This window comes from Oncorhynchus keta, chromosome 34 (assembly GCF_023373465.1).
Source record: "Oncorhynchus keta strain PuntledgeMale-10-30-2019 chromosome 34, Oket_V2, whole genome shotgun sequence".
NCBI lineage: Eukaryota > Metazoa > Chordata > Actinopteri > Salmoniformes > Salmonidae > Oncorhynchus > Oncorhynchus keta.
In genome coordinates this window covers 1661223-1688995 of record NC_068454.1, presented here as the reverse complement: position 1 = coordinate 1688995, position 27773 = coordinate 1661223, and the positions used below count along the sequence as shown (strand labels likewise).

Genomic DNA, 27773 nt, shown 5'->3' with positions numbered 1-27773 from the left:
TTAATCCCTGATGTGTCCCTGCTGTGTCCCTGCTGTGTCCCTCCTTAATCCCTGCTGTGTCCCTGCTGTGTCCCTCCTTAATCCCTGCTGTGTCCCTGCTGTGTCCGTGCTGTGTCCCTGCTGTCCCTGCTGTGTCCCTCCTTAATCCCTGCTGTGTCCCTGCTGTGTCCCTACTGTGTCCCTCCTTAATCCCTGCTGTGTCCGTGCTGTGTCCCTGCTGTGTCCCTCCTTAATCCCTGCTGTGTCCCTGCTGTGTCCCTGCTGTGTCCCTCCTTAATCCCTGCTGTGTCCCTGCTGTGTCCCTCCTTAATCCCTGCTGTGTCCCTGCTGTGTCCCTCCTTAATCCCTGCTGTGTCCCTGCTGTCCCTGCTGTGTCCCTCCTTAATCTCTGCTGTGTCCCTCCTTAATCCCTGATGTGTCCCTGCTGTGTCCCTGCTGTGTCCCTCCTTAATCCCTGCTGTGTCCCTCCTTAATCCCTGATGTGTCCCTGCTGTGTCCCTGCTGTGTCCCTGCTGTGTCCCTGCTGTGTCCCTCCTTAATCCCTGATGTGTCCCTGCTGTGTCCCTGATGTGTCCCTGCTGTGTCCCTGCTGTGTCCCTGCCTCCTTCCTTCCCTCTTCTGTTAAGTACCATTCCATTAAAAACACTGTCTCTCTCTGACCTTTCAGTGGGTCGCCCCGTCACCACAGAGAAGGTTAGTGCATAAAACACTGTTTCTTCTGAACAACAAGGCTGCATTCTAATGAGGGGTCCAAGACAGGCAGAGGGCCGCTCCCCATCTCTCTCTCTCTCTCTCTCTCTCTCTCTCTCTCTCTCTCTCTCTCTCTCTCTCTCTCTCTCTCTCTCTCTCATGGACCACAGGGAGGAGCAGGAGGAGACAGGCAGAGTGGGATCTGCAGTGAGCCACTCCCCATCTCTCTCTCTCATGGACCACAGGGAGGAGCAGGAGGAGACAGGGAGAGTGGGATCTGCAGAGGGCCGCTCTCCATCTCTCTCTCTCATGGACCACAGGGAGGAGCAGGAGGAGACAGGCAGAGTGGGATCTGCAGAGGGCCGCTCCCCATCTCTCTCTCTCATGGACCACAGGGAGGAGCAGGGGGAGACAGGCAGAGTGGGATCTGCAGAGGGCCGCTCCCCATCTCTCTCTCTCATGGACCACAGGGAGGAGCAGGAGGAGACATGCAGGACCAGGCAGGTATGGTGGGTGGGAGACAGGCAGGACCAGGCAGGTATGGTGGGTGGGAGACAGGCAGGACCAGGCAGGTATGGTGGGTGGGAGACAGGCAGGACCAGGCAGGTATGCTGGGTGGGAGACAGGCAGGACCAGGCAGGTATGCTGGGTGAGAGACAGGCAGGACCAGGTAGGTATGGTGGGTGAGAGACATGCAGGACCAGGTAGGTATGCTGGGTGGGAGACAGGCAGGACCAGGCAGGTATGCTGGGTGGGAGACAGGCAGGACCAGGTAGGTATGCTGGGTGGGAGACAGGCAGGACCAGGCAGGTATGGTGGGTGGGAGACAGGCAGGAATGGTGGGTGAGAGACAGGCAGGACCAGGCAGGTATGGTGGGTGAGAGACAGGCAGGACCAGGCAGGTATGGTGGGTGGGAGACAGGCAGGAATGGTGGGTGAGAGACAGGCAGGACCAGGCAGGTATGGTGGGTGGGAGACAGGCAGGAATGGTGGGTGAGAGACAGGCAGGACCAGGCAGGTATGGTGGGTGAGAGACAAGCAGGAATGGTGGGTGAGAGACAGGCAGGACCAGGCAGGTATGGTGGGTGAGAGACAGGCAGGACCAGGCAGGTATGGTGGGTGGGAGACAGGCAGGAATGGTGGGTGAGAGACAGGCAGGACCAGGCAGGTATGGTGGGTGAGAAACAGGCAGGACCAGGCAGGTATGGTGGGTGGGAGACAGGCAGGAATGGTGGGCGAGAGACAGGCAGGACCAGGCAGGTATGGTGGGTGGGAGACAGGCAGGACCAGGTAGGTATGGTGGGTGGGAGACAGGCAGGACCAGGCAGGTATGGTGGGTGGGAGACAGGCAGGACCAGGCAGGTATGGTGGGTGAGAGACAGGCAGGACCAGGCAGGTATGGTGGGTGGGAGACAGGCAGGACCAGGCAGGTATGGTGGGTGAGAGACAGGCAGGACCAGGCAGGTATGGTGGGTGGGAGACAGGCAGGACCAGGCAGGTATGGTGGGTGAGAGACAGGCAGGACCAGGCAGGTATGGTGGGTGAGAGACAGGCAGGACCAGGCAGGTATGGTGGGTGAGAGACAGGCAGGACCAGGCAGGTATGGTGGGTGAGAGACAGGCAGGACCAGGCAGGTATGGTGGGTGGGAGACAAGCAGGACCAGGTAGGTATGCTGGGTGGGAGACAGGCAGGTATGGTGGGTGGGAGACAGGCAGGTATGGTGGGTGAGAGACAGGCAGGACCAGGCAGGTATGGTGGGTGAGAGACAGGCAGGACCAGGCAGGTATGGTGGGTGAGAGACAGGCAGGACCAGGCAGGTATGGTGGGTGAGAGACAGGCAGGACCAGGCAGGTATGGTGGGTGGGAGACAGGCAGGACCAGGCAGGTATGGTGGGTGAGAGACAGGCAGGACCAGGCAGGTATGGTGGGTGGGAGACAGGCAGGATCAGGCAGGTATGGTGGGTGAGAGACAGGCAGGACCAGGCAGGTATGGTGGGTGGGAGACAGGCAGGATCAGGCAGGTATGGTGGGTGAGAGACAGGCAGGACCAGGCAGGTATGGTGGGTGGGAGACAGGCAGGATCAGGCAGGTATGGTGGGTGAGAGACAGGCAGGACCAGGCAGGTATGGTGGGTGAGAGACAGGCAGGACCAGGCAGGTATGGTGGGTGGGAGACAGGCAGGACCAGGCAGGTATGGTGGGTGGGAGACAGGCAGGACCAGGCAGGTATGGTGGGTGGGAGACAGGCAGGATCAGGCAGGTATGGTGGGTGAGAGACAGGCAGGACCAGGCAGGTATGGTGGGTGAGAGACAGGCAGGACCAGGCAGGTATGGTGGGTGGGAGACAGGCAGGAATGGTGGGTGAGAGACAGGCAGGATCAGGCAGGTATGGTGGGTGAGAGACAGGCAGGACCAGGCAGGTATGGTGGGTGAGAGACAGGCAGGACCAGGCAGGTATGGTGGGTGGGAGACAGGCAGGACCAGGCAGGTATGGTGGGTGAGAGACAGGCAGGACCAGGCAGGTATGGTGGGTGAGAGACAGGCAGGACCAGGCAGGTATGGTGGGTGGGAGACAGGCAGGACCAGGCAGGTATGGTGGGTGAGAGACAGGCAGGACCAGGCAGGTATGGTGGGTGGGAGACAGGCAGGACCAGGCAGGTATGGTGGGTGGGAGACAGGCAGGAATGGTGGGTGAGAGACAGTCTCCAGATCTCAACCCCATAGAAAATCTTTGGAGGGAGTTGAAAGTCCGTGTTGCCCAGCATCAGCCCCAAAACATCACTGCTCTAGAGGAGATCTGCATGGAGGAATGGGCCAAAATACCAGCAACAGTGTGTGAAAACTTTGTGAAGACTTACAGAAAACATTTGACCTCTGTCATTGCCAACAAAGGGTATATAACAAACTATTGAGATAAACTTTTGTTATTGACTAAGTACTTATTTCCCACCATAATTTGCAAATAAATTCATTAAAAATCCTACAATCTTCTCTTTAACCTTTATTTAACCAGGCAAGTCAGTTAAGAACAAATTCTTATTTTCAATAATGGCCTAGGAACAGTGGGTTAACTGCCTGTTCAGGGGCAGAACGACAGATTTGTACCTTGTCAGCTCGGGGGTTTGAACTCACAACCTTCCGGTTACTAGTCCAACGCTATAACCACTAGACTACACTGCCGCTTCATTTCGTCTGTCATTGTTGAAGTGTACCTATGATGAAAATTACAGGCCTCTCATCTTTTTAAGTGGGAGAACTTGCACAATTGGTGGCTGACTAAATATTTTTTTGCCCCACTGTATGTAAGAATGCTGTTCATTGACTACAGCTCAGCATTTAACACCATAGTACCCTCCAAACTTGTCATTGAGCTCGAGATCCTGGGTCTCAACCTCGCCCTGTGGGGGTTGTTAAACAACCATCACTAACATTGAGTGGCTGCTGCCAACATACTGACTCAAATCTCTAGCCACTTTAATAATTAAAAATTGGATGTAATAAAGGTATCACTAGCCACTTTAAACAATGCCACCACTTAATATATATGTTTACATACCATCTACTGCATCTTGTTTTCATTACATTACTCATCTCATATGTATATACTGTACTCTATACCATCTACTGCATCTTGTTTTCATACTACATTACTATCTCATATGTATATATCTTACCATCTACTGCATCTTGTCTATGCCGTTCTGTACCATCACTCATTCATATATATGTATATGTACCTATTCTTTATCCCTTTACACTTGTGTGTATAAGGTAGTAGTTGTGGAATTGTTAGATTACTTGTTAGATATTACTGCATGGTCGGAACTAGAAGCACAAGCATTTCGCTACACTCACATTAACAATAACATCTGCTAACCATGTGACCAATAACATCTGCTAACCATGTGACCATTAACATCTGCTAACCATGTGACCATTAACATCTGCTAACCATGTGACCAATAACATCTGCTAACCATGTGACCAAAAACACCTGCTAACCATGTGACCATTAACATCTGCTAACCATGTGACCATTAACATCTGCTAACCATTTGTCTGTGACCAATACGATTTGATTTGATTGGAATTGATTTATCAATAGTTTCTCCCGTTCTTCTCTGCAGATCCTCTCCAGCTCTGTCAGGTTGGATGGGGGGCGTCGCCACACAGCTATTTTCAGGTCTCTCCAGAGATGTTTGATGGGGTCTGGCTGGGCCAATCAAAGGACACGCAGAGTCCCGAAGCCACTCCTTGGCTGTGTGCTTAGGGTTGTTGTCCTGTTGGAAGGTGAACCAGCCTGAGGTCCTGAGCTCTCCGTTCATCTTTCTCTTGATACTGACTAGTCTCCCAGTCTGTGCAGCTGAAAAACTGCCACCTCCATGCTTCACTGTATGGATGGTATTGGCCTAGGTGATGAGAGTGGCCTGGTTTCCTACAGACATGATACTTGGCATTCAGGCCAAAGAGTTCAATGTTGGTTTCATCAGACCAGAGAATCTGGTTTCTCATGGTCTGAGAGTCTTTAGGTGCCCTTTGGCAAACCGAGGACTGAGGAGTGGCTTCTGTCTGGCCACTTTACCATAAAGGTCTGATTGGTGAAGTTCTGCAGAGATGGTTGTCCTTTAGGAATGGTTCTCCCATCTCCACAGAGGAACTCTGGAGCTTTGTCAGAGTGACCATTAGGTTCTTGGTCACCTGCTTGACCTTTCACCCCTGATTTACTCAGTTTGGCCGGACGGTCAGCTCTAGGAAGGGTCGGTGGTTCCAAACTCCTTCCATTTAAGAATGATGGAGGCCCCTGTGTTCTTGGGGACCTTTAATGCTGCAGAATGATGGAGGCCACTGGGTTCTGGGGGACCTTCAATGCTGCAGAATGATGGAGGCCCCTGGGTTCTGGGGGACCTTCAATGCTGCAGAATGATGGAGGCCCCTGGGTTCTGGGGGACCTTCAATGCTGCAGAATGATGGAGGCCACTGGGTTCTTGGGGACCTTCAATGCTGCAGAATGATGGAGGCCCCTGGGTTCTGGGGGACCTTCAATGCTGCAGAATGATGGAGGCCACTGTGTTCTTGGGGACCTTCAATGCTGCAGAATGATGGAGGCCACTGTGTTCTGGGGGACCTTCAATGCTGCAGAATGATGGAGGCCACTGTGTTCTGGGGGACCTTCAATGCTGCAGAATGATGGAGGCCCCTGGGTTCTGGGGGACCTTCAATGCTGCAGAATGATGGAGGCCCCTGGGTTCTGGGGGACCTTCAATACTGCAGAATGATGGAGGCCACTGGGTTCTGGGGGACCTTCAATGCTGCAGAATGATGGAGGCCCCTGGGTTCTGGGGGACCTTCAATGCTGCAGAATGATGGAGGCCACTGGGTTCTGGGGGACCTTCAATGCTGCAGAATGATGGAGGCCACTGTGTTCTGGGGGACCTTTAATGCTGCAGAATGATGGAGGCCCCTGGGTTCTGGGGGACCTTCAATGCTGCAGAATGATGGAGGCCACTGGGTTCTTGGGGACCTTCAATGCTGCAGAATGATGGAGGCCCCTGGGTTCTGGGGACCTTCAATGCTGCAGAATGATGGAGGCCACTGTGTTCTGGGGACCTTCAATACTGCAGAATGATGGAGGCCCTGGGTTCTGGGGACCTTCAATGCTGCAGAATGATGGAGGCCACTGTGTTCTTGGGGACCTTCAATGCTGCAGAATGATGGAGGCCACTGTGTTCTGGGGACCTTCAATGCTGCAGAATGATGGAGGCCACTGGGTTCTGTGGGGACCTTCAATGCTGCAGAATGATGGAGGCCCCTGGGTTCTGGGGGACCTTCAATGCTGCAGAATGATGGAGGCCACTGTGTTCTTGGGGACCTTCAATGCTGCAGAATGATGGAGGCCACTGGGTTCTGGGGGACCTTCAATGCTGCAGAATGATGGAGGCCCCTGGGTTCTGGGGGACCTTCAATGCTGCAGAATGATGGAGGCCACTGGGTTCTGGGGGACCTTCAATGCTGCAGAATGATGGAGGCCACTGGGTTCTGGGGGACCTTCAATGCTGCAGAATGATGGAGGCCACTGTGTTCTTGGGGACCTTCAATGCTGCAGAATGATGGAGGCCACTGGGTTCTTGGGGACCTTCAATGCTGCAGAATGATGGAGGCCACTGTGTTCTGGGGACCTTCAATGCTGCAGAATGATGGAGGCCACTGGGTTCTTGGGGACCTTCAATGCTGCAGAATGATGGAGGCCACTGGGTTCTTGGGGACCTTCAATGCTGCAGAATGATGGAGGCCACTGTGTTCTGGGGGACCTTCAATGCTGCAGAATGATGGAGGCCACTGGGTTCTGGGGGACCTTCAATACTGCAGAATGATGGAGGCCACTGTGTTCTTGGGGACCTTCAATGCTGCAGAATGATGGAGGCCACTGTGTTCTTGGGGACCTTCAATACTGCAGAATGATGGAGGCCACTGGGTTCTGGGGACCTTCAATGCTGCAGAATGATGGAGGCCACTGGGTTCTGGGGACCTTCAATGCTGCAGAATGATGGAGGCCACTGTGTTCTGGGGACCTTCAATGCTGCAGAATGATGGAGGCCACTGTGTTCTGGGGGACCTTCAATGCTGCAGAATGATGGAGGCCACTGTGTTCTTGGGGACCTCAATGCTGCAGAATGATGGAGGCCACTGTGTTCTTGGGGACCTTCAATACTGCAGAATGATGGAGGCCACTGGGTTCTGGGGGACCTTCAATACTGCAGAATGATGGAGGCCACTGTGTTCTTGGGGACCTTCAATGCTGCAGAATGATGGAGGCCACTGGGTTCTGGGGGACCTTCAATGCTGCAGAATGATGGAGGCCACTGTGTTCTTGGGGACCTTCAATGCTGCAGAATGATGGAGGCCACTGTGTTCTGGGGACCTTCAATGCTGCAGAATGATGGAGGCCACTGTGTTCTTGGGGACCTTCAATGCTGCAGAATGATGGAGGCCACTGTGTTCTTGGGGACCTTCAATGCTGCAGAATGATGGAGGCCACTGTGTTCTTGGGGACCTTCAATGCTGCAGAATGATGGAGGCCACTGTGTTCTTGGGGACCTTCAATGCTGCAGAATGATGGAGGCCACTGTGTTCTTGGGGACCTTCAATGCTGCAGAATGATGGAGGCCACTGTGTTCTTGGGGACCTTCAATGCTGCAGAATGATGGAGGCCACTGTGTTCTTGGGGACCTTCAATGCTGCAGAATGATGGAGGCCACTGTGTTCTTGGGGACCTTCAATGCTGCAGAATGATGGAGGCCACTGTGTTCTTGGGGACCTTCAATGCTGCAGAATGATGGAGGCCACTGTGTCTGGGGTCCTTCAATGCTGCAGAATGATGGAGGCCACTGTTCTTGGGGACCTTCAATACTGCAGAATGATGGAGGCCCCTGGGTTCTTGGGGACCTTCAATTGTCCAGAATGATGGAGGCCCCTGTGTTCAAGGGGACCTTCAATCCAGAACAGAGCCACTGTGCTCTCAGAGGGCTGCAGAATGATGGAGGCCCCTTGTTCAGGGGACCTGCAATACTGCAGAATGATGGAGGCCACTGTCTCTGGGGACCTGCAATCACTGCAGAATGATGGAGGCCACTGTGTTGTTGGGGACCTTCAATACTGCAGAATGATGGAGGCCACTGTGTTCTGGGGACACTTAACCCACTGCAGAATGATGGGGCCACTGGGTTCAGGGGGACCTTCAAAAGCTGCAGAATGATGGAGGCCACTGGGTTCTTGGGGGACCTTCAATGCTGCAGAATGATGGAGCCACTGGTTCTGGGGACCTTCAGATGCTGCAGAATGATGGAGGCCACCTCTCCCTCTTGGGGACCTTCAATGTGCAGAATGATAGGCCACTGTGTTCTGGGGACCTTCAATGCTGCAGAATGATGGAGGCCACTGTGTCCTAATGGGGACCTTCAATACTGCAGAATGAGGGAGGCCACTGTGTTTTGGGGACCTTCAATCCTGCATAGAATGAACAAGGCCACTAATGTTCATGGGGACCTTCAATGCTGCAGAATGATGGAGGCCACTGTGTTCTGGGGACCTTCAATGACTGACAGAATGATGGAGCCACTAATGTTCATGGGGACCTTCAATGCTGCAGAATGATGGAGGCCACTGTGTTCTTGGGGACCTTCAATGCATGCAGAATGACTGAAGAGGCCACTGTGTTCATGGGGACCTTCAATACTGCAGAATGATGGAGGCCACTGTGTTCTGGGGACCTTCAATGGACTGCAGAATGATGGAGGCCACTGGGTTCATGGGGGACCTTCAATACTGAAGAATGATGGAGGCCACTGTCCTTCTGAAGGGACCTTCAATGGACTGCAGAATGATGGAAGCCACTGTGTTCATGACAGTCCTTCAATACTGAAGAATGATGGAGGCCGACTGTCCTTCTGAAGACCTCAATGGACTGACAGAATGATGAGGCCACTGTGTTCTTGGGGTCCTTCAATGCTGCAGAATGATGGAGGCCACTGTGTTCTTGGGGATTCCTATGCTCAATGGACATGCAGTCCTTACTGAAGAGGCCACTGTGTTCATTGGGGACCTTCAATGCTGCAGAATGATGGACCACAGTCCTTCTTGAAGACACTTCAATGCTGCAGAAATGTTTTGAAGTACCCTTGGACAGATCTGTGCCTACTGAAGACACTAATGGACATGACAGTCCTTCTGAAACCTCATGGCTTGGTTTTACTGAAGACACTAATGCACTGTCAACTACTGGGACCTAATGTAGATTCAGTGGTTGTAAAGATGGGGACATGTCAGTCCTTACTGAAGACACTAATCTGCAGTCCTTTCTTGACAGACACTCCACAAAGCAAGTTCTGCAGGCTCCGTTTTGTCTAATGGACATGGCAGTCCTTACTGAAGACACTAATGGACATGGAAAGTCCTACTGAAGACACAGCTGGACAGAACAGTCCTTACTGAAGACATTGTACATGACAGGACTGATATAAGACACTAATGACTGCCAGTCCTCTCTTGGCTCAGAGTTGATGGACATGAGTCCTTACTGAACATGACATGCAGTCCTTACTGCATCACTGGACATGACAGTTTTATAAGAAACATTGATGTGTTTAAAGACACAAATTGTTTGCATAGTCAGTTCTTACACAGACACTAATGGACATGACAGTTCTTACTGAAGACACTAAGACATGACAGTCCTTACTGAAGACTTTTCAAGGACATGACAGTTCAAACTGAAGAAATGGACATGTCATTATACTGAAGTCCTAATGGACATGGCAGTCCTTACTGAAGACATATTGCAACAAAAAACATGACAGTCCTGGTTTGAAAAACCAGAGAATGGACATGACAGTCCTTACTGAAGACATAATGGACATGACAGTTTGTGAAGACATATGGCATGACAGTCCTTACTTTAAAATGGACATGGCAGTCCTTACTGAAGACACTAATGGACATGATTAGTTTCATGTGGAAGACAGGAAGAGAAGCTGCAGCTTTTAATGGAGATCCTCATGGACAAATAACAAAGACACTAATGGACATGACAGTCCTTACTGAAGACACTAATGGACATGACAGTCCTTACTGAAGACACTAATGGACATGACAGTCCTTACTGAAGACACTAATGGACATGACAGTCCTTACTGAAGACACTAATGGACATGACAGTCCTTACTGAAGACACTAATGGACATGGCAGTCCTTACTGAAGACACTAATGGACATGACAGTCCTTACTGAAGACATGAATGGACATGACAGTCCTTACTGAAGACATGAATGGACATGACAGTCCTTACTGAAGACACTAATGGACATGACAGTCCTTACTGAAGACACTAATGGACATGGCAGTCCTTACTGAAGACACTAATGGACATGACAGTCCTTACTGAAGACACTAATGGACATGACAGTCCTTACTGAAGACACTAATGGACATGACAGTCCTTACTGAAGACACTAATGGACATGGCAGTCCTTACTGAAGACACTAATGGACATGGCAGTCCTTACTGAAGACACTAATGGACATGACAGTCCTTACTGAAGACACTAATGGACATGGCAGTCCTTACTGAAGACACTAATGGACATGACAGTCCTTACTGAAGACACTAATGGACATGGCAGTCCTTACTGAAGACACTAATGGACATGGCAGTCCTTACTGAAGACACTAATGGACATGGCAGTCCTTACTGAAGACACTAATGGACATGACAGTCCTTACTGAAGACACTAATGGACATGACAGTCCTTACTGAAGACATTAATGGACATGACAGTCCTTACTGAAGACACTAATGGACATGACAGTCCTTACTGAAGACACTAATGGACATGGCAGTCCTTACTGAAGACACTAATGGACATGGCAGTCCTTACTGAAGACATGAATGGACACGACAGGAAATGGCCTCACCTCAGTAAACCAAAACCTTTCTTCTTCTTGGCCTTCTTGTCTGACTCGTCCACGTCCTCCGTTATCTTCTTTCCTTTACTGTTGGACTGCTTCTCTTTCTTCGTTCCTTTGGCCTTCTTCTTCTTGTCTTGCCTCTCCTCTTCCCCCACGCCCTGGCGAGAGGAGCCGCTGGCAGGGGTGTCCCTTCCTGAACTCTGGTCTGACAGGTCATCTGGAGAGGAGAGACACACAGACAGTTAACCCGGTATCCCTGTATATTGACTCTGTACCGGTACCCCCTGTATATAGCCTCCACATTGACTCCGTACCGTAACACCCTGTATATTGACTCTGTACCGGTACCCCCTGTATATTGACTCTGTACCGGTACCCCCTGTATATTGACTCTGTACCGGTACCCCCTGTATATTGACTCTGTACCGGTACCCCCTGTATATTGACTCTGTACCGGTACCCCTGTATATTGACCCCTGTATATTGTATATTGACTCTGTACCGGTACCCCCTGTATATTGACCTGTACCGGTACCCCTGTATATTGACTCTGTACCGGTGCCCCTGTATATTGACTTGTACCGGTGCCTCTGTATATTGACTCTGTACCGGTACCCCTGTATATTGACTCTGTACCATTACCCCCAGCGGAGTCAATCACCACCTTCCGGAGACACCTGAAACCCCACCTCTTTAAGGAATACCTAGGATAGGATAAGTAATCCTTCTCACCCCCCTTTAAGATTTAGATGCACTATTGTAAAGTGACTGTTCTACTGGATGTCATAAGGTGAATGCACCAATTTGTAAGTCGCTCTGGATAAGAGCGTCTGCTAAATGACTTAAATGTAAATGTAAATGTACCGGTACCCCCTGTATATTGACTCTGTACCGGTACCCCCTGTATATTGACTCTGTACCGGTACCCTCTGTATATTGACTCTGTACCGGTACCCCCTGTATATAGTCTCCACATTGACTCTGTACCGCTACCCCCTTTATATAGCCTCCACATTGACTCTGTACCGGTACCCCCTGTATATAGCCTCCACATTGACTCTGTACTGTAAAGGGTACAGAGTAGTGATAGGAGATATTACTGTAAAGGGTATATAGTAGTGATATGAGATAGTACTGTAAAGGGCATATAGTAGTGATATGAGATAGTACTGTAAAGGGTATAGAGTAGTGATAGAAGATAGCACTGTAAAGGGTATATAGTAGTGATAGGAGATAGTACTGTAAATGGTACAGGGTAGTGATAGGAGATATGCGATAGTACTGTAAAGGGTATAGAGTAGTGATATGAGATAGTAGTGTAAAGGGTACAGAGTAGTGATAGGAGCTATGAGATAACACTGTAAAGGGTACAGTGTAGTGATAGGAGATATCACTGTAAAGGGTATAGAGTAGTGATAGGAGATAGTACTGTAAAGGGTATTTGGTAGTGATAGGTGATATCACTGTAAAGGGTACCGAGTAGTGATAGGAGATATGCGATAGTACTGTAAAGGGTATAGAGTAGTGATAGGAGATATTACTGTAAAGGGTATTTAGGTATTTACTAGTGATAGGAGATATCACTGTAAATGGTACCGAGTAGTGATAGGATATATGCGATAGTACCGTAAAGGGTATAGAGTAGTGATAGGAGATAGCACTGTAAAGGGTACAAAGTAGTGATAGGATATATGCGATATTACTGTAAAGGGTACAGAGGAGTGATAGGAGATATGAAATAGTACTGTAAAGGGTATAGAGTAGTGATAGGAGATAGTACTGTAAAGGGTATTTAGGTATTTAGTAGTGATAGGAGATATCACTGTAAAGGGTACCGAGTAGTGATAGGAGATATGCGATAGTACCGTAAAGGGTACAGAGTAGTGATAGGAGATAGCACTGTAAAGGGTACAGAGTAGTGATGGGAGATAGCACTGTAAATGGTATAGAGTAGTGATAGGAGATAGTACTGTGAAGGGTACAGAGTAGTGATGGGAGATAACACTGTAAATTGTATATAGTAGTGATGGGAGATAGCACTGTAAAGGGTATAGAGTAGTGATGGGAGATAGTACTGTGAAGGGTACAGAGTAGTGATAGGAGATAGCACTGTAAAGGGTACAGAGTAGTGATGGGAGATAGCACTGTAAATGGTATAGAGTAGTGATAGGAGATAGTACTGTGAAGGGTACAGAGTAGTGATGGGAGATAACACTGTAAATGGTATATAGTAGTGATGGGAGATAGCACTGTAAAGGGTATAGAGTAGTGATGGGAGATAACACTGTAAAGGGTATAGAGTAGTGATGGGAGATAGCACTGTAAATGGTATAGAGTAGTGATGGGAGATAGTACTGTGAAGGGTACAGAGTAGTGATGGGAGATAGCACTGTAAATAGTATATAGTAGTGATGGGAGATAGCACTGTAAAGGGTATAGAGTAGTGATGGGAGATAGTACTGTGAAGGGTACAGAGTAGTGATGGGAGATAGCACTGTAAAGGGTATAGAGTAGTGATATGAGATAGCAATGTAACTGGTATAGAGTAGTGATGGGAGATAGCACAGTAAAGGGTATAGAGTAGTGATAGGAGATAGTACTGTGAAGGGTACAGAGTAGTGATGGGAGATAACACTGTAAATGGTATATAGTAGTGATGGGAGATAGCACTGTAAAGGGTATAGAGTAGTGATGGGAGATAGCACTGTAAAGGGTATAGAGTAGTGATAGGAGATAGTACTGTGAAGGGTACAGAGTAGTGATGGGAGATAACACTGTAAATGGTATATAGTAGTGATGGGAGATAGCACTGTAAAGGGTATAGAGTAGTGATGGGAGATAGCACTGTAAAGGGTATAGAGTAGTGATATGAGATAGCACTGTAACTGGTATAGAGTAGTGATGGGAGATAGCACAGTAAAGGGTATAGAGTAGTGATAGGAGATAGTACTGTAAAGGGTATAGAGTAGTGATATGAGATAGCAATGTAACTGGTATAGAGTAGTGATAGGAATCCCCCCTCTCCTCTCCATGCTTTGTGTCCTTGGGATTAATTTACGTTGATAGTCACTGTAAAGGGTAAAAGTAGTGATAGGAGATATTAGGGAGTGATCTCTAGTATTGTAAAGGGTCAGAGTAGTGATAGGAGATATAATAGTACTTTAAAGTGTATTTAGTAGTGATAGGAGATTCAATACTGTAAAGGGTACTAGAGTAGTGATAGGAGATAGTACTGTAATGGTCCAGAGTAGTGATAGAGAGAGAGATATGAGAGAGAGAGAGAGAGAGTAGAGAGAGTAAAGGGTACAGAGTAGTGATAGAGAGGAGACTGTAAAGGGACAGAGTAGTGATAGGAGATAGACTAGAGAGAGAGAGTGATAGGAGATAGACTGTAAAGGGTATAGAGTAGTGATGGGAGATAGCACTGTAAAGGGTACAGAGAGTGATATGAGATATCAGACAGACCCCAGTAGAAGGGTGACAGTCAGACATACCTAGAGAGACTCAGATTAGTAGTAACTGGTATAGAGTAGTGATAGGAGATAGACTCAGAGAGACAGGGTGTCCAGGACCCCAGAGAGACTCAGAGGAGAGTAGTGATAGGAGATAGACTGTAAAGGGACAATAGAGTAGTGATAGGACAGATATGAGAGATAGGGTACTGTAAAGACATATAGAGTAGTGATAGAGATAGACTCTGTAAAGGGTATTTAGTGACAGAGACAGACCCCAGGAGACTATCAGAGAACAGGGTGACAGCCAGCAGACCTCTGAGTCCTTGGATATAGAGACAGGGTGACAGAATGAGATAGACTCAGAGAGTCATAAGGGTATAGAGTAGTGACAGGGTGACAGCCAGACAGTCCAGAGAGACAGAGTAGACAGGGTGACAGCCAGACAGACCTCATAGAGACAGAGGTGACAGCCAGACAGATAGCAGAGAACTCAGAGAGACAGGGTGACAGCCAGACAGACTGTGAAGAGACTCAGAGAGACAGTTGATGGGAGATAGCACAGACAGCCAGACAGACCTCAGAGAGACTGTGAAGAGACAGGGTGACAGTCAGATAGACTGTAGAGAGACAGGGTGACAGGAGACATACCTCAGACAGCGAGACAGACCTCAGAGAGACTCAGAGAGACAGGGTGACAGTCAGACAGACCCCAGAGAGACAGGGTGACAGTCAGACATACCTCAGACAGCCAGACAGACCTCAGAGAGACTCAGAGAGACAGGGTGACAGTCAGCCAGACCCCAGAGAGACAGGGTGACAGTCAGACATACCTCAGACAGCCAGACAGACCTCAGAGAGACTCAGAGAGACAGGGTGACAGCCAGACATGGGGTAGAGGTGAATAAAGGACCACATTGATCGTTCACTCCACACTACTCTTTTCCCTGCAGCCTCTCAGACTCACTAGTGGACGTCTGATAGCCAGTAAAGGGACAGCCAGTAGTGATAGGATCTCACTGTCACTCCAGCCCACTCTCTATCAGATAGTGATCCCCCTCCCAGTAAAGGGTCCATCCCCGTGATAGGATCTATCTCTCTCTCTGGTCTAGAGTAGTGATAGGGTCTCTCCCTCCCTCCCTCCCGCTCTCCCCCTCCATTTCTCTCCTGGGATCTCTCTCTGGAATGCCAGGGTATAGAGTAGTGATAGGAATCCCTCCCTCCCTCTCTCCCCCTCCATCCCCGTCTCTCTCTCTATCTCTCTCTCTCTCTAGATCTATCCGTCTCTCCCTCCCTCCCTCCCGCTCTCCCCCGCCATCTCCATCTCTCCCTCTCTCTCTCTCTCTCTCGTTCTCTCTCATCTGCAACACCCCGGCCCGACACCCCCCCCCCCAAAAAGGAAGAAAAATCTATCGCCAGGCCATAAGATGACTTCAGCCATTATTAGTGTGAGGATTTAGTTGGCTGCCAAGAGGAGGAAGACCAACTGTTGGTGTCTGTCTGAAGTAGTGAAAGTGTTTTGATCAGTGTTGTACTGGCCAAGGAAGTTTGCTACTTATGTTGGGTTTTTGGGCTTTGTCTCACATCAGATGGCGTCACTCCTCCGCCATGCTTATCCCTGCACCGATATGTCTTGTTGGATGGGGAACTCTACTAAAACAGAAATGTTTAGATTTTACTCATCCGCCTAACACTAGTTGCTAATTCTGAAGAATCTGCAACTAGTGGTTAGAGACATGTGACCTAGTGGTTAGAGACAGGTGACCTAGTGGTTAGAGACACCTCTACACTCTAACCACTAGGTCACCTGTCTCAAACCACTAGGCTACCTGTCTCTAACCACTAGGCTACCTGTCTCTAACCACTAGGTCACCTGTCTCTAACCACTAGGTCACCTGTCTCTAACCACTAGGTCACCTGTCTCTAACCACTAGGTCACCTGTCTCTAACCACTAGGCTACCTGTCTCTAACCACTAGGTCACCTGTCTCTAACCACTAGGTCACCTGTCTCTAACCACTAGGCTACCTGAGAGAACCACTAGGTCACCTGCCTCTAACCACTAGAGAGACCTGTCTCTAACCACTAGGTGACCTGTCTCTAACCAGAGGCTACCTGAGAGGGAACCACTAGGTCACCTGTCTCTAACCACAGGACCTGTCTCTAACCACTATGTTACAGTCAGACTAACCAGAGGACCTGTCTCTAACCACTAGGCTACCTGTCTCTAACCTCAGGAGACTCAACCACAGGGTGACCAGTCTCAGACCAGACACCTGTCTCTAACCACTAGGCTACGTTGAGTCAGGGTGAACCACAGGCTACCTGTCTCTAACCACTAGACTACCTCTCTAAGACAGGCTACTGTCCTAACCACTAGGCTACCTGTCTCTAACCACTAGGCTACCTGTCTCTAACCACAGGCTGACCAGTCCAACCACTAGGCTACCTCAGAGAGTCTCTAACCACTAGGCTACCTGTCTCTAACCACTAGGCTACCTGTCTCTAACCACTAGGCTACCTGTCTCTAACCACTAGGTCACCTGTCTCTAACCACTAGGTCAGCCAGTCTCTAACCACTCAGGAGACCTGTGACAACCACAGGTCACCTGTCTCTAACCACAGGCTGACAGTCTCAACCACTAGGCTACCTGTCTCTAACCACAGGCTACCTCAGAGAGTCTCTAACCACAGGCTGACAGTCCAACCACTAGGCTACCTGTCTGAACCACTAGGCTACCTGTCTCTAACCACTAGGCTACCTGTCTCTAACCACAGGTCACCTGTCTCTAACCACTAGGTCACCTGTCTCTAACCACTAGGCTACCTGTCTTAATCACTAGGTCACCTGTCTCTAACCACAGGCTACCTGTCTCTAACCACTAGGCTACCTGTCTCTAACCACTAGGCTACCTGTCCAACCACGAGGCTACCTGTCTCTAACCACTAGGCTACCTGTCTCTAACCACTAGGCTACCTGTCTCTAACCCCTAGGCTACCTTTCTCTAACCACTAGGCTACCTGCTCTAACCACGAGGCTACCTGTCTCTAACCACTAGGCTACCTGTCTCTAACCACTAGGCTACCCCTCCAAAATAGGAAGGCTACCTGCTCTAACCATAGGATGTCTTAACCACTAGGTGCATCCAACATGTGTGAGGATCCAGTTGGTGTAGAAAAGGTCAACATGCCACTCTGAGTTTTCCCCAGTTTCTTACGTAGGCTGGCGACCTGCGTGATCAAGGAAGCCTCCTCAAGCCTGTAATCCTCAGCAATCAAACAACTACAGCATTGGAACTCTGGGTGATCCGGTTTGTCCCCAAAACAAAGTGTTGTAGATACATCTCCTACAGCTCTAGAACTATTTACATCTCCTACAGCTCTAGAACTATTTACATCTCCTACAGCTCTAGAACTATTTACATCTCCTACAGCTCTAGAACTATTTACATCTCCTACAGCTCTAGAACTATTTACATCCCCTACAGCTCTAGAACTATTTACATCCCCTACAGCTCTAGAACTATTTACATCTCCTACAGCTCTAGAACTATTTACATCTCCTACAGCTCTAGAACTATTTACATCTCCTACAGCTCTAGAACTATTTACATCTCCTACAGCTCTATAACTATTTACATCTCCTACAGCTCTAGAACTATTTACATCCCCTACAGCTCTAGAACTATGTACATCTCCTACAGCTCTAGAACTATTTACATCTCCTACAGCTCTATAACTATTTACATCTCCTACAGCTCTGGAACTATTTACATCTCCTACAGCTCTAGAACTATTTACATCCCCTACAGCTCTAGAACTATTTACATCTCCTACAGCTCTAGAACTATTTACATCTCCTACAGCTCTAGAACTATTTACATCCCCTACAGCTCTAGAACTATTTACATCTCCTACAGCTCTAGAACTATTTACCTCTCCTACAGCTCTAGAACTATTTACATCTCCTACAGCTCTAGAACTATTTACATCTCCTACAGCTCTAGAACTATTTACATCTCCTACAGCTCTAGAACTATTTACATCTCCTACAGCTCTAGAACTATTTACATCCCCTACAGCTCTAGAACTATTTACATCTCCTACAGCTCTAGAACTATTTACATCTCCTACAGCTCTAGAACTATTTACATCTCCTACAGCTCTAGAACTATTTACATCTCCTACAGCTCAAGAACTATTTACATCTCCTACAGCTCTAGAACTATGTACATCTCCTACAGCTCTAGAACTATTTACATCCCCTACAGCTCTAGAACTATTTACATCCCCTACAGCTCTAGAACTATTTACATCTCCTACAGCTCTAGAACTATTTACATCTCCTACAGCTCTATAACTATTTACATCTACTACAGCTCTAGAACTATTTACATCTCCTACAGCTCTAGAACTATTTACATCTCCTACAGCTCTAGAACTATTTACATCTCCTACAGCTCTAGAACTATTTACATCTCCTACAGCTCTAGAACTATTTACATCTCCAGACAAAGAGGACTTCAGTGGAAAACTCCTCTGGGACCAACTTTGTTAGCTTGATGGCTAGCAGCTTAGCGAATCTGTCAGGCTTCAACCTGTCTGTTAAGCGGGATACCGGGACAAGAAATAGTGGTCCTTGCTGATAAAAGCTAAATCCATGCAAACAAACAAAAATTGGTTATTGTTTTAGTTAAAATAACCAACCGAGTGATTCCCGCAGCTACGCACTCCGATGACGTCAAGCTGCAATCAATATAGTGCACTGCAGTTATACTGCATTCTGGGACTTGAATGTTAGAACACATCAGATTTGTAGCTATCCCATAGATCCCCCCCCCCCCATCATTTTGTGGACAGTTGGCACATATCCTGCCTTCTGTGTCCTGTCGGCAGTCGTTAAGACAGGTTAAGTGTTGGAAGGTTAGAGGGTTGGTGCGCGAGAGGGAGTATGTGTGTGTGTGTGTGTGTCTCTCTATCTCTGATATCTTACCATCATCTTCATCAGCTGGTCCGTCGTAAGATTTGTCAATGGCCGCTCTGAAGCTCTCGTTACAGCCCCTCCCCCTGACCATGTGGGGGCGTGGCCTGTGAAAGGGGAGGGGCTCATTCTTCCTGACCTCTGACATGGCCGTCTGCAGACTCTCCAGAGAACTGGACTTCTTCAAACCCAAGGTAGGACCAAGGTCCACGGCCGGGGAGGGCTCTGAGGAGGGGAGAGGGAGACAGGTTAGGGACCTGGGCAGGAGAGCCCTCTGAGGGAGACAGTAGAGGAAGAAGGAGAAGAGAAGGGGACACTGTCCCTAGAGGGAGATATAGGGACACTGCCCCATGAAAGAGATATAAGGACACTGCCCCTAGAGGGAGATATAGGGAAACTGCCCCTAGAGGGAGCTATAGGGACACTGCCTCCATTCCATCACAGGGACTCTCACCTTACTATGTACTGGCATTCCATCACAGGGACTCTCACCCCATGAAAGAGCATTCCATCACAGGGACACTGTCCCTAGAGGGAGATCTCTAGGGAAACTGCCCCTCTCTCTCTCTCTCTATAGGGACACTGTCTCCCCAGAGGGAGATCTAGGGACACTCTCTCCCCTCTCTCTCTCTTGTCTCTCTCCCTCTCTAGGGAAACTCTCTCTCTCCCTAGAGGGAGATCTCTGTCTCCCCCTCTCTGCCCCTAGAGGGAGATATAGGGACACTCCCTCTCCTCTCTCTATAGGGACACTGTCCCTAGAGGGAGATATAGGGACACTCCCCCTCTCTCTCTCTAGGGACACTCTCTCCCCCTCAGAGGGAGATATAGGGACACTGCTCCCTAGAGGGAGATATAGGGACACTCTCTCTCTCTCTCTCTCTCTCTAGACTATCTCTTGTCTCTCTCCTAGAGGGACTTCACCTTACTATGTATCTCTCCCTCTCTCTCACTCTCTCTCTCCTAGAGGAGATATAGGGAAACTCTCCTCTCTCTCTCTCTCTCTCTCTCTCTCTCTCTCCCTCTCCCTCCCATAATGATCATCCAGGCACCCAGATAAATTCTGTACCAGAAAAGCGTGACTCTGTTCCTGTTAAAAATCAGTAACTAACATCCCAACAGTAACAAGGTAAAAACTAGAATCGTTTGAATTATCAGGGATACTGCACACGATTTATTCAAACAGTAAGCAATTGACCAAAACTAAACCCACTTCCTGAAGAGGAAACAAGGACGGGACTTCCCCATGAAAGAGATATAAGGACACTGTCCCTAGTGTGGATATATGTGTGGACACTATGTGTGTGAAAGAGATATGTGGACACTGTCCCTAGTGTGGAGATATAGTGGAAACTGTGTGTGTGTGTGTGTGATGTGTGGTGTGTGTGTGTGTGTGTGTGTGTGTGTGTGTGTGTGTGTGCTCGTCGAAAGGAACGGACCAAGGCGCAGCGTGGTGAGCGTACATTTTTATTTTATTTATAATGTCGCTAAACAAAACAAGAAAAAACAAACGACCGTAAAGCTACGTAGTGCCACGCAGACCACCACACGTAGACAACTACCCACAACCACAGGGCTGCCTAAGAATGGTCCCCGATCAGAGACAACGATAGACAGCTGCCTCTGATTGGGAACCACACTCGGGCCAGAAACAAAGAAAGAGAAAACATGGAATGCACAACCAAATCACACCCTGACCTAACCAAATAGAGACATAAACAGGCTCTCTAAAGTCAGGGCGTGACACAATGTATGATATCTACCAGTAAATGCTAAGGCAAGCAGCCCTAAATAACTCTTCAACATCTCAAATGGCTGACTAGCTACCACATGGACAGACTCGTGTCGGGAGCAAGCTGTTTATTCAGTCAGGTACTGGCATTCCCTCCCTCCCTCTCCCTTACTATGTCCTCCCTTCCTCAAGGGACTCTCACCTCACTCCCCCTCCCTCACCCTCCCTTGGATTAGCACAGGGATGTAGGGGGCAGAGGTCACTATGTACTGGCCCATCCATCACAGGGTCTGACAGCTCAGAAATGGGGAACCTGTCATAGTTTTAACCCACAGCATTCCAGAAGGTGAAGGGAGGGATGAAGTCTGGCTCAGAACTGGGATTCTGGCTCACAGGGTGGGATGAAGTCTGGCTCACTGGGATGAAGTCTGGCATTCCAGGACAGGGATGAAGTCTGGCTCAGTGGGATGAAGTCTGGCTCAGAACAGGGATGAAGTCTGGCTCAGAAGGAGAGGGATGAAGTCTGGCTCAGAAGGAGAGGGATGAAGTCTGGCTCAGAAGGAGAGGGATGAAGTCTGGCTCAGAAGGTGAAGGAGAGGGATGAAGTCTGGCTCAGAAGGAGAGGGATGAAGTCTGGCTCAGAAGGAGAGGGATGAAGTCTGGCTCAGAAGGAGAGGGATGAAGTCTCTCTCTCTCTCTCTCTCTCAGAACTAAACTAAACCCACTTCCTGTGAGGAAGTCTGGCTCAGAAGGAGTGGGATGAAGTCTGGCTCAGAAGGAGTGTGGTGAAGTCTGGCTCAGAAGGAGAGGGATGAAGTGGCTCAGAAGGAGTGGGATGTGTCTGGCTCAGAAGGAGTGGGATGAAGTGTGTCAAAAGGAGAGGGTTGTGTGTGATGAAGTCTGGCTGTGAAGGAGAGGGATCGTCTGGCTCAGAAGGAAGGGTTGGAGTGTGATGAAGTCTGGCAGAAGCGTGGATGAAGTGTGATTTTTATTTTATTTATAGTGGGATGTCGCTCAAACAAGGGACAAGAAAAAACAAGTCTGGCTCAGAAGGAGAGGGTTAGTGTGATGAAGTCTGGCTCAGAAGGAGAGGGATGAAGTCTGGCCAGAAGGAGAGGGTTGGAGTGTGATGAAGTCTGGCTCAGAAGGAGAGGGTTGGAGTGGGATGAAGTCTGGCTCAGAAGGACAGGTTGGAGTGGGAAAGTCTGGCAAAGAAGGAGAAACATGGAATGCATGAAGTCTGGCTCAGAATCAGGGATGAGTCTAACCAAATAGGGAGAGTCTGGCTCAAAGAGGGATGAAGTCTGGCTCAGAAAAGGGATGAAGCGAGACACAAGATGATATCTACCAGTAAATGCTAAGTGATCTCAGTACAGCCCTAAAGAACAAATGGATCCTTCAACTATCTCAACATGGTGGCTTTAGCTACCACATGGACAAACTTAGAGGGAGCAAGCTGTTTAGCCAGTAACCAGGTAACCAGCCAGCCAGCCAGTCAGTCAGTCCTCCTCAGTCACCAACCAGTAACCAGCCCCAGCCAGCCAGCCAGTCAGTCAGTCAGTCCAGTCACCCTCCCAGTAACCAGCCAGCCAGCCAGCCAGCCAGTGTCAGTCAGTCAGTCACCAACCAGTAACCAGCCAGCCAGCCAGTCAGTCAGTCAGTCACCAGCCAGTAACAATGGGTAACCAGCCAGCCACCCAGCCAGCCATCAGTCAGGTGAAGGAGAGGGATGACCAGTCTGGCCAGCCAGCCAGTCAGGGATGAAGTCTGGTCACCAGCCAGCCAGCCAGCCAGCCAGCCAGCCAGCCAGTCAGAAGGAGAGGGATCAAGTCTGTCACCAGCCAGCCAGCCAGGGATGAAGTCTGGCTCAGTCACCAGCCAGTCAGGGAGAAGTCACCAGCCAGCCAGCCAGGGATGAAGTCTGGTCAGAAGGAGAGGGATGCCAGTCCAGCCAGCCAGCCAGCCAGCCAGCCAGTCAGGCTCAGTCAGTCACCAGGGATAAAGTCCAGCCAGCCAGTCAGCTAGGGATAACCAACCAGTCAGCCAGCCAGCCAGAAGCCAGGTCAGAGCTTCCTGCTCTCCTCCCTATGTCAACCTTCTTCTAAAGGAGAGGGATGAAATGGCTACCATATTCCCTGAAGGAGAGGGATGAAGTCCAGGCTATTCCCTATATAGTGTACTACTATAGACCAGAGCCCTATTCCCTATATAGTAGTACTACTATAGACCAGAGCCCTATTCCCTATATAGTGCACTACTATAGACCAGAGCCCTATTCCCTATATAGTGTACTACTATAGACCAGAGCCCTATTCCCTATATAGTGCACTACTATAGACCAGAGCCCTATTCCCTATATAGTGCACTACTATAGACCATAGTCCTTCTAGCACAGTTCCCTAGAGCATAACGCCAGGGTAGTGGGTTCGATTCCCGGGACCACCCATACGTAGAATGTATGCACACATGACTGTAAGTCGCTTTGGATAAAATTGGCATATATTATTATTATTATATTATAGTGCACTACTATAGACCAGAGCCCTATTCCCTATATAGTGCACTACTATAGACCAGAACCCTATTCCCTATATAGTGCACTACTATAGACCAGGGCCCTATTCCCTATATAGTACACTACTTTAGACTAGAGCCCTATTCCCTATATAGTGCACTACTATAGACCAGAGCCCTATTCCCTATATAGTGCACTACTATAGACCAGAGCCCTATTCCCTATATAGTGCACTACTTTAGACCAGAGAGCTCAGATCTCATGCAGCTGTTTCTCAATCAGCAGTGTTGAGTGTCTTTCTGTCGGTTTAGTGAAAAGCCATGAGTCAGGCATCCTGCTAATCTGGCTGACAGGTGACCTGCAGATCGGGGGAAAGGAGAGGGAGAGAGAAAAAGATGGGGGATAGCGAGAGACTCAATGTAGTGATCTGTGGTGGGCTACTGCTGCTCAGTCCTCCTCCTGTAATGGTTTAGTATAATAACCAGCATACCACCCCAGTGTCTCTCTCTCTCCCTCATCAGCAAAACTGTCACAAACACTACCTCTTCCCACTCCACTTACCCTTTCTCCCTGCCTCTCACTCTCTATTTACCCCTCTCCCTGCCTCTCACTCTCTCTCCTCCTCTCATTCTCTATTTACCCCTCTCCCTGCCTCTCACTCTCTCTCCTCCTCTCATTCTCTATTTACCCCTCTCCCTGCCTCTCACTCTCTCTCCTCCTCTCATTCTCTATTTACCCCTCTCCCTGCCTCTCACTCTCTCTCCTCCTCTCATTCTCTATTTACCTCTATCGCTCTATCTTGTCTCTTCCTCTCTCTATATTGTCTCTTCCTCTCTCTATCTTGTCTCTTCCTCTCTCTATATTGTCTCTTCCTCTCTCTATCCTGTCTCTTCCTCTCTCTATCCTGTCTCTTCCTCTCTCTATCCTGTCTCTTCCTCTCTCTATATTGTCTCTTCCTCTCTCTATCCTGTCTCTTCCTCTCTCTATCCTGTCTCTTCCTCTCTCTATATTGTCTCTTCCTCTCTCTATAGTGTCTCTTCCTCTCTCTATCCTGTCTCTTCCTCTCTCTATATTGTCTCTTCCTCTCTCTATCCTGTCTCTTCCTCTCTCTATCCTGTCTCTTCCTCTCTCTATCTTGTCTCTTCCTCTCTCTATCTTGTCTCTTCCTCTCTCTATCTTGTCTCTTCCTCTATCTTTCTTGTCTCTTCCTCTCTCTATCTTGTCTCTTCCTCTCTCTATCTTGTCTCTTCCTCTCTCCCAATCACCAAAGGAAATTACTAAGGAATACAAAGCAAATAAAAGGCAGCTGTCTTCCTCTCTAGGATCTATCCTGCACAACGTTTCTCTCTGTTGCTTTGGGGTAGATGGGTAAATAAAAACAAGGAATCTAATGGTTCAGGGGAAAGCAGCCAATCAACTAGTGGGGCTCCCAAACAGGGCTGGAAGCAGCCAATCGACTAGTGGGGCTCCCAAACAGGGCTGGAAGCAGCCAATCAACTAGTGGGGCTCCCAAACAGGGCTGGAAGCAGCCAATCAACTAGGCGGGGCTCCCAAACAGGGCTGGAAGCAGCCAATCAACTAGTGGGGCTCCCAAACAGGGCTGGAAGCAGCCAATCAACTAGTGGGGCTCCCAAACAGGGCTGGAAGCAGCCAATCAACTAGTGGGGCTCCCAAACAGGGCTGGAAGCAGCCAATCAACTAGGGGGCTCCCAAACAGGGCTGGAAGCAGCCAATCAACTAGTGGGGCTCCCAAACAGGGCTGGAAGCAGCCAATCAACTAGTGGGGCTCCCAAACAGGGCTGGAAGCAGCCAATCAACTAGGCTGGGCTCCCAAACAGGGCTGGAAGCAGCCAATCAACTAGTGGGGCTCCCAAACAGGGCTGGAAGCAGCCAATCAACTAGTGGGGCTCCCAAACAGGGCTGGAAGCAGCCAATCCTGTGGGGCTCCCAAACAGGGCTGGAACAGCCAATCAACTAGTGGGGCTCCCAAACAGGGCTGAAAGCAGCCAATCAACTAGTGGGGCTCCCAAACAGGGCTGGAAGCAGCCAATCAACTAGTGAGGCTCCCAAACAGGGCTGGAAGCAGCCAATCAACAGGGGGCTCCCAAACAGGGCTGGAAGCAGCCAATCAGCAAAGTGGGGCCAAACAGGGCTGGAAGCAGCCAATCAACTAGTGGGGCTCCCAAACAGGGCTGGAAGCAGCCAATCAACTAGGCAGGGGCTCCCAAACAGGGCTGGAAGCAGCCAATCAACTAGTGGGGCTCCCAAACAGGGCTGTCAAGCAGCCAATCAACAGATGGGGCTCCCAAACAGGGCTGAAGCAGCCAATCAACTAGGCGGGGCTCTAAACAGGGCTGGAAGCAGCCAATCAACTAGTGGGGCTCCCAAACAGGGCTGGAAGCAGCCAATCAACTAGGCGGGGCTCCCAAACAGGGCTGGAAGCAACCAATCAAAAAGAGGCAGAGAGAGAGAAGAGAGAGAAGAGAGAGAAGAAAAAGAGGCAGAGAGAGAGAGAAGAAAGATAGGTAGAGAGAGAGAAGAGAGAGAAGAAAGATAGGCATAGAGAGAGAAGAAAGAGAAGGGTGGGTTCCTGTGTATTGCCCAGCAACAGTGTAACAGATACCTACAGAGGAGGTTTTAGCCAGATGAAATCCCCAGAGCTCAGAGCTTGCCAGCCCCTCTTAAGACCATGCTAATAATGAAATGTGTCAAAGCGCATAAAGATGAGATTTGAGCTTTTAGAAAGCAGGGCGCTAGCAGGCAGGGGTCTCCAAACACACCGAGTCAGCAAAGTGTTGGGCCTATTGGGCGAGGCTACATGTTAATAAACATTAGTCTGTCAATCAGTAAAACCACCCGCTGAACGGAACGTTTTATAAAGTGGAATACAGGATCTTCACACACACGCCAGGGGGAAAACACTGGCCATTACTCAGAGAGTAGTTTGAAGTAGGGGTTGTCATGGAGATAAAGAACAGATGTGTGGAACTAGAGGAGCTGATGGGTCTCCATAGTTACGAGTAGAAAACATAGTTACGAGTGTAAAAAAAATGCCAAGAGCTAAACGTAAACAAATTAAACCAGGTAGAGTGTGTAGAAATTACAATTACTTTTTTTATATATAATTTACTCTCAAAAAACAAAATTATCCAATCACAGTATTTTCAATAGAAAACTATTAGCAGCTATTTTGGCTTATTTTGTGGTCTCAAACATGTGAGGTAATTAACATTCTTCATCAAGATTACGGACAAAATGGTATTATTGACAAGGACAACGTAACGACGTTCCTCCTCCTCTTCGTCTGAAGATGGTATTATTATTATTATTATATAAATGGTATTATTATTATTATTATATAAATGGTATTATTATTATATATATGGTATTATTATTATATAAATGGTATTATTATTATATAGATGGTATTATTATTATTATATAGATGGTATTATTATTATATAAATGGTATTATTATTATTATTATATAAATGGTATTATTATTATATATATGATATTATTATTATATAAATGGTATTATTATTATATAAATGGTATTATTATTATATAAATTGTATTATTATTATTAATATTATATAAATGGTATTATTATTATATAAATGGTATTATTATTATTATTATATAAATTGTATTATTATTATATAAATGGTATTATTATTATATAAATGGTATTATTATTATATAAATGGATTATTGACAAACAGATTGTGTTTATAAATGTTGCGCAATGACTGGGCTTATAAAAACATGTGTTTCACTCCAGCAGTAAGGACCTGAGGAGCTGAGGAGCTGAGGAGCTGAGGAGCTGCAGTAGTAAGGACCTGAGGAGCTGAGGAGCTGCAGTAGTAAGGATCTGAGGACATGAGGACCTGAGGACATGAGGAACTGAGGAGCTGCAGTAGTAAGGACCTGAGGACATGAGGA

At 48.5% G+C, this 27773-nt stretch overlaps 1 protein-coding gene and 1 long non-coding RNA gene across 6 annotated transcripts in view; both read right to left on the bottom strand.

Moving 5' to 3' along the window:
- The window catches only part of LOC118381802 (partitioning defective 3 homolog B-like), a 414310-nt gene that overhangs the window by 67143 nt on the left and 319394 nt on the right, over positions 1-27773 (bottom strand). For all 5 annotated transcript variants that reach the window (XM_052492713.1, XM_052492715.1, XM_052492714.1 and 2 more), the window contains 2 exons: positions 19597-19809; positions 11159-11369 (listed from right to left, as the gene is read on the bottom strand). In XM_052492713.1, the coding sequence (XP_052348673.1) occupies positions 11159-11369; positions 19597-19809 (424 nt within the window). The remainder of the gene's footprint in view (positions 1-11158; positions 11370-19596; positions 19810-27773) is intronic.
- LOC127914929 (uncharacterized) lies at positions 5717-7756 on the bottom strand. Its single transcript, XR_008089445.1, has 3 exons — positions 7435-7756; positions 6736-6998; positions 5717-5771 (listed from the first exon to the last, which is right to left on the bottom strand). It is a non-coding gene; the product is annotated as an uncharacterized LOC127914929 (long non-coding RNA).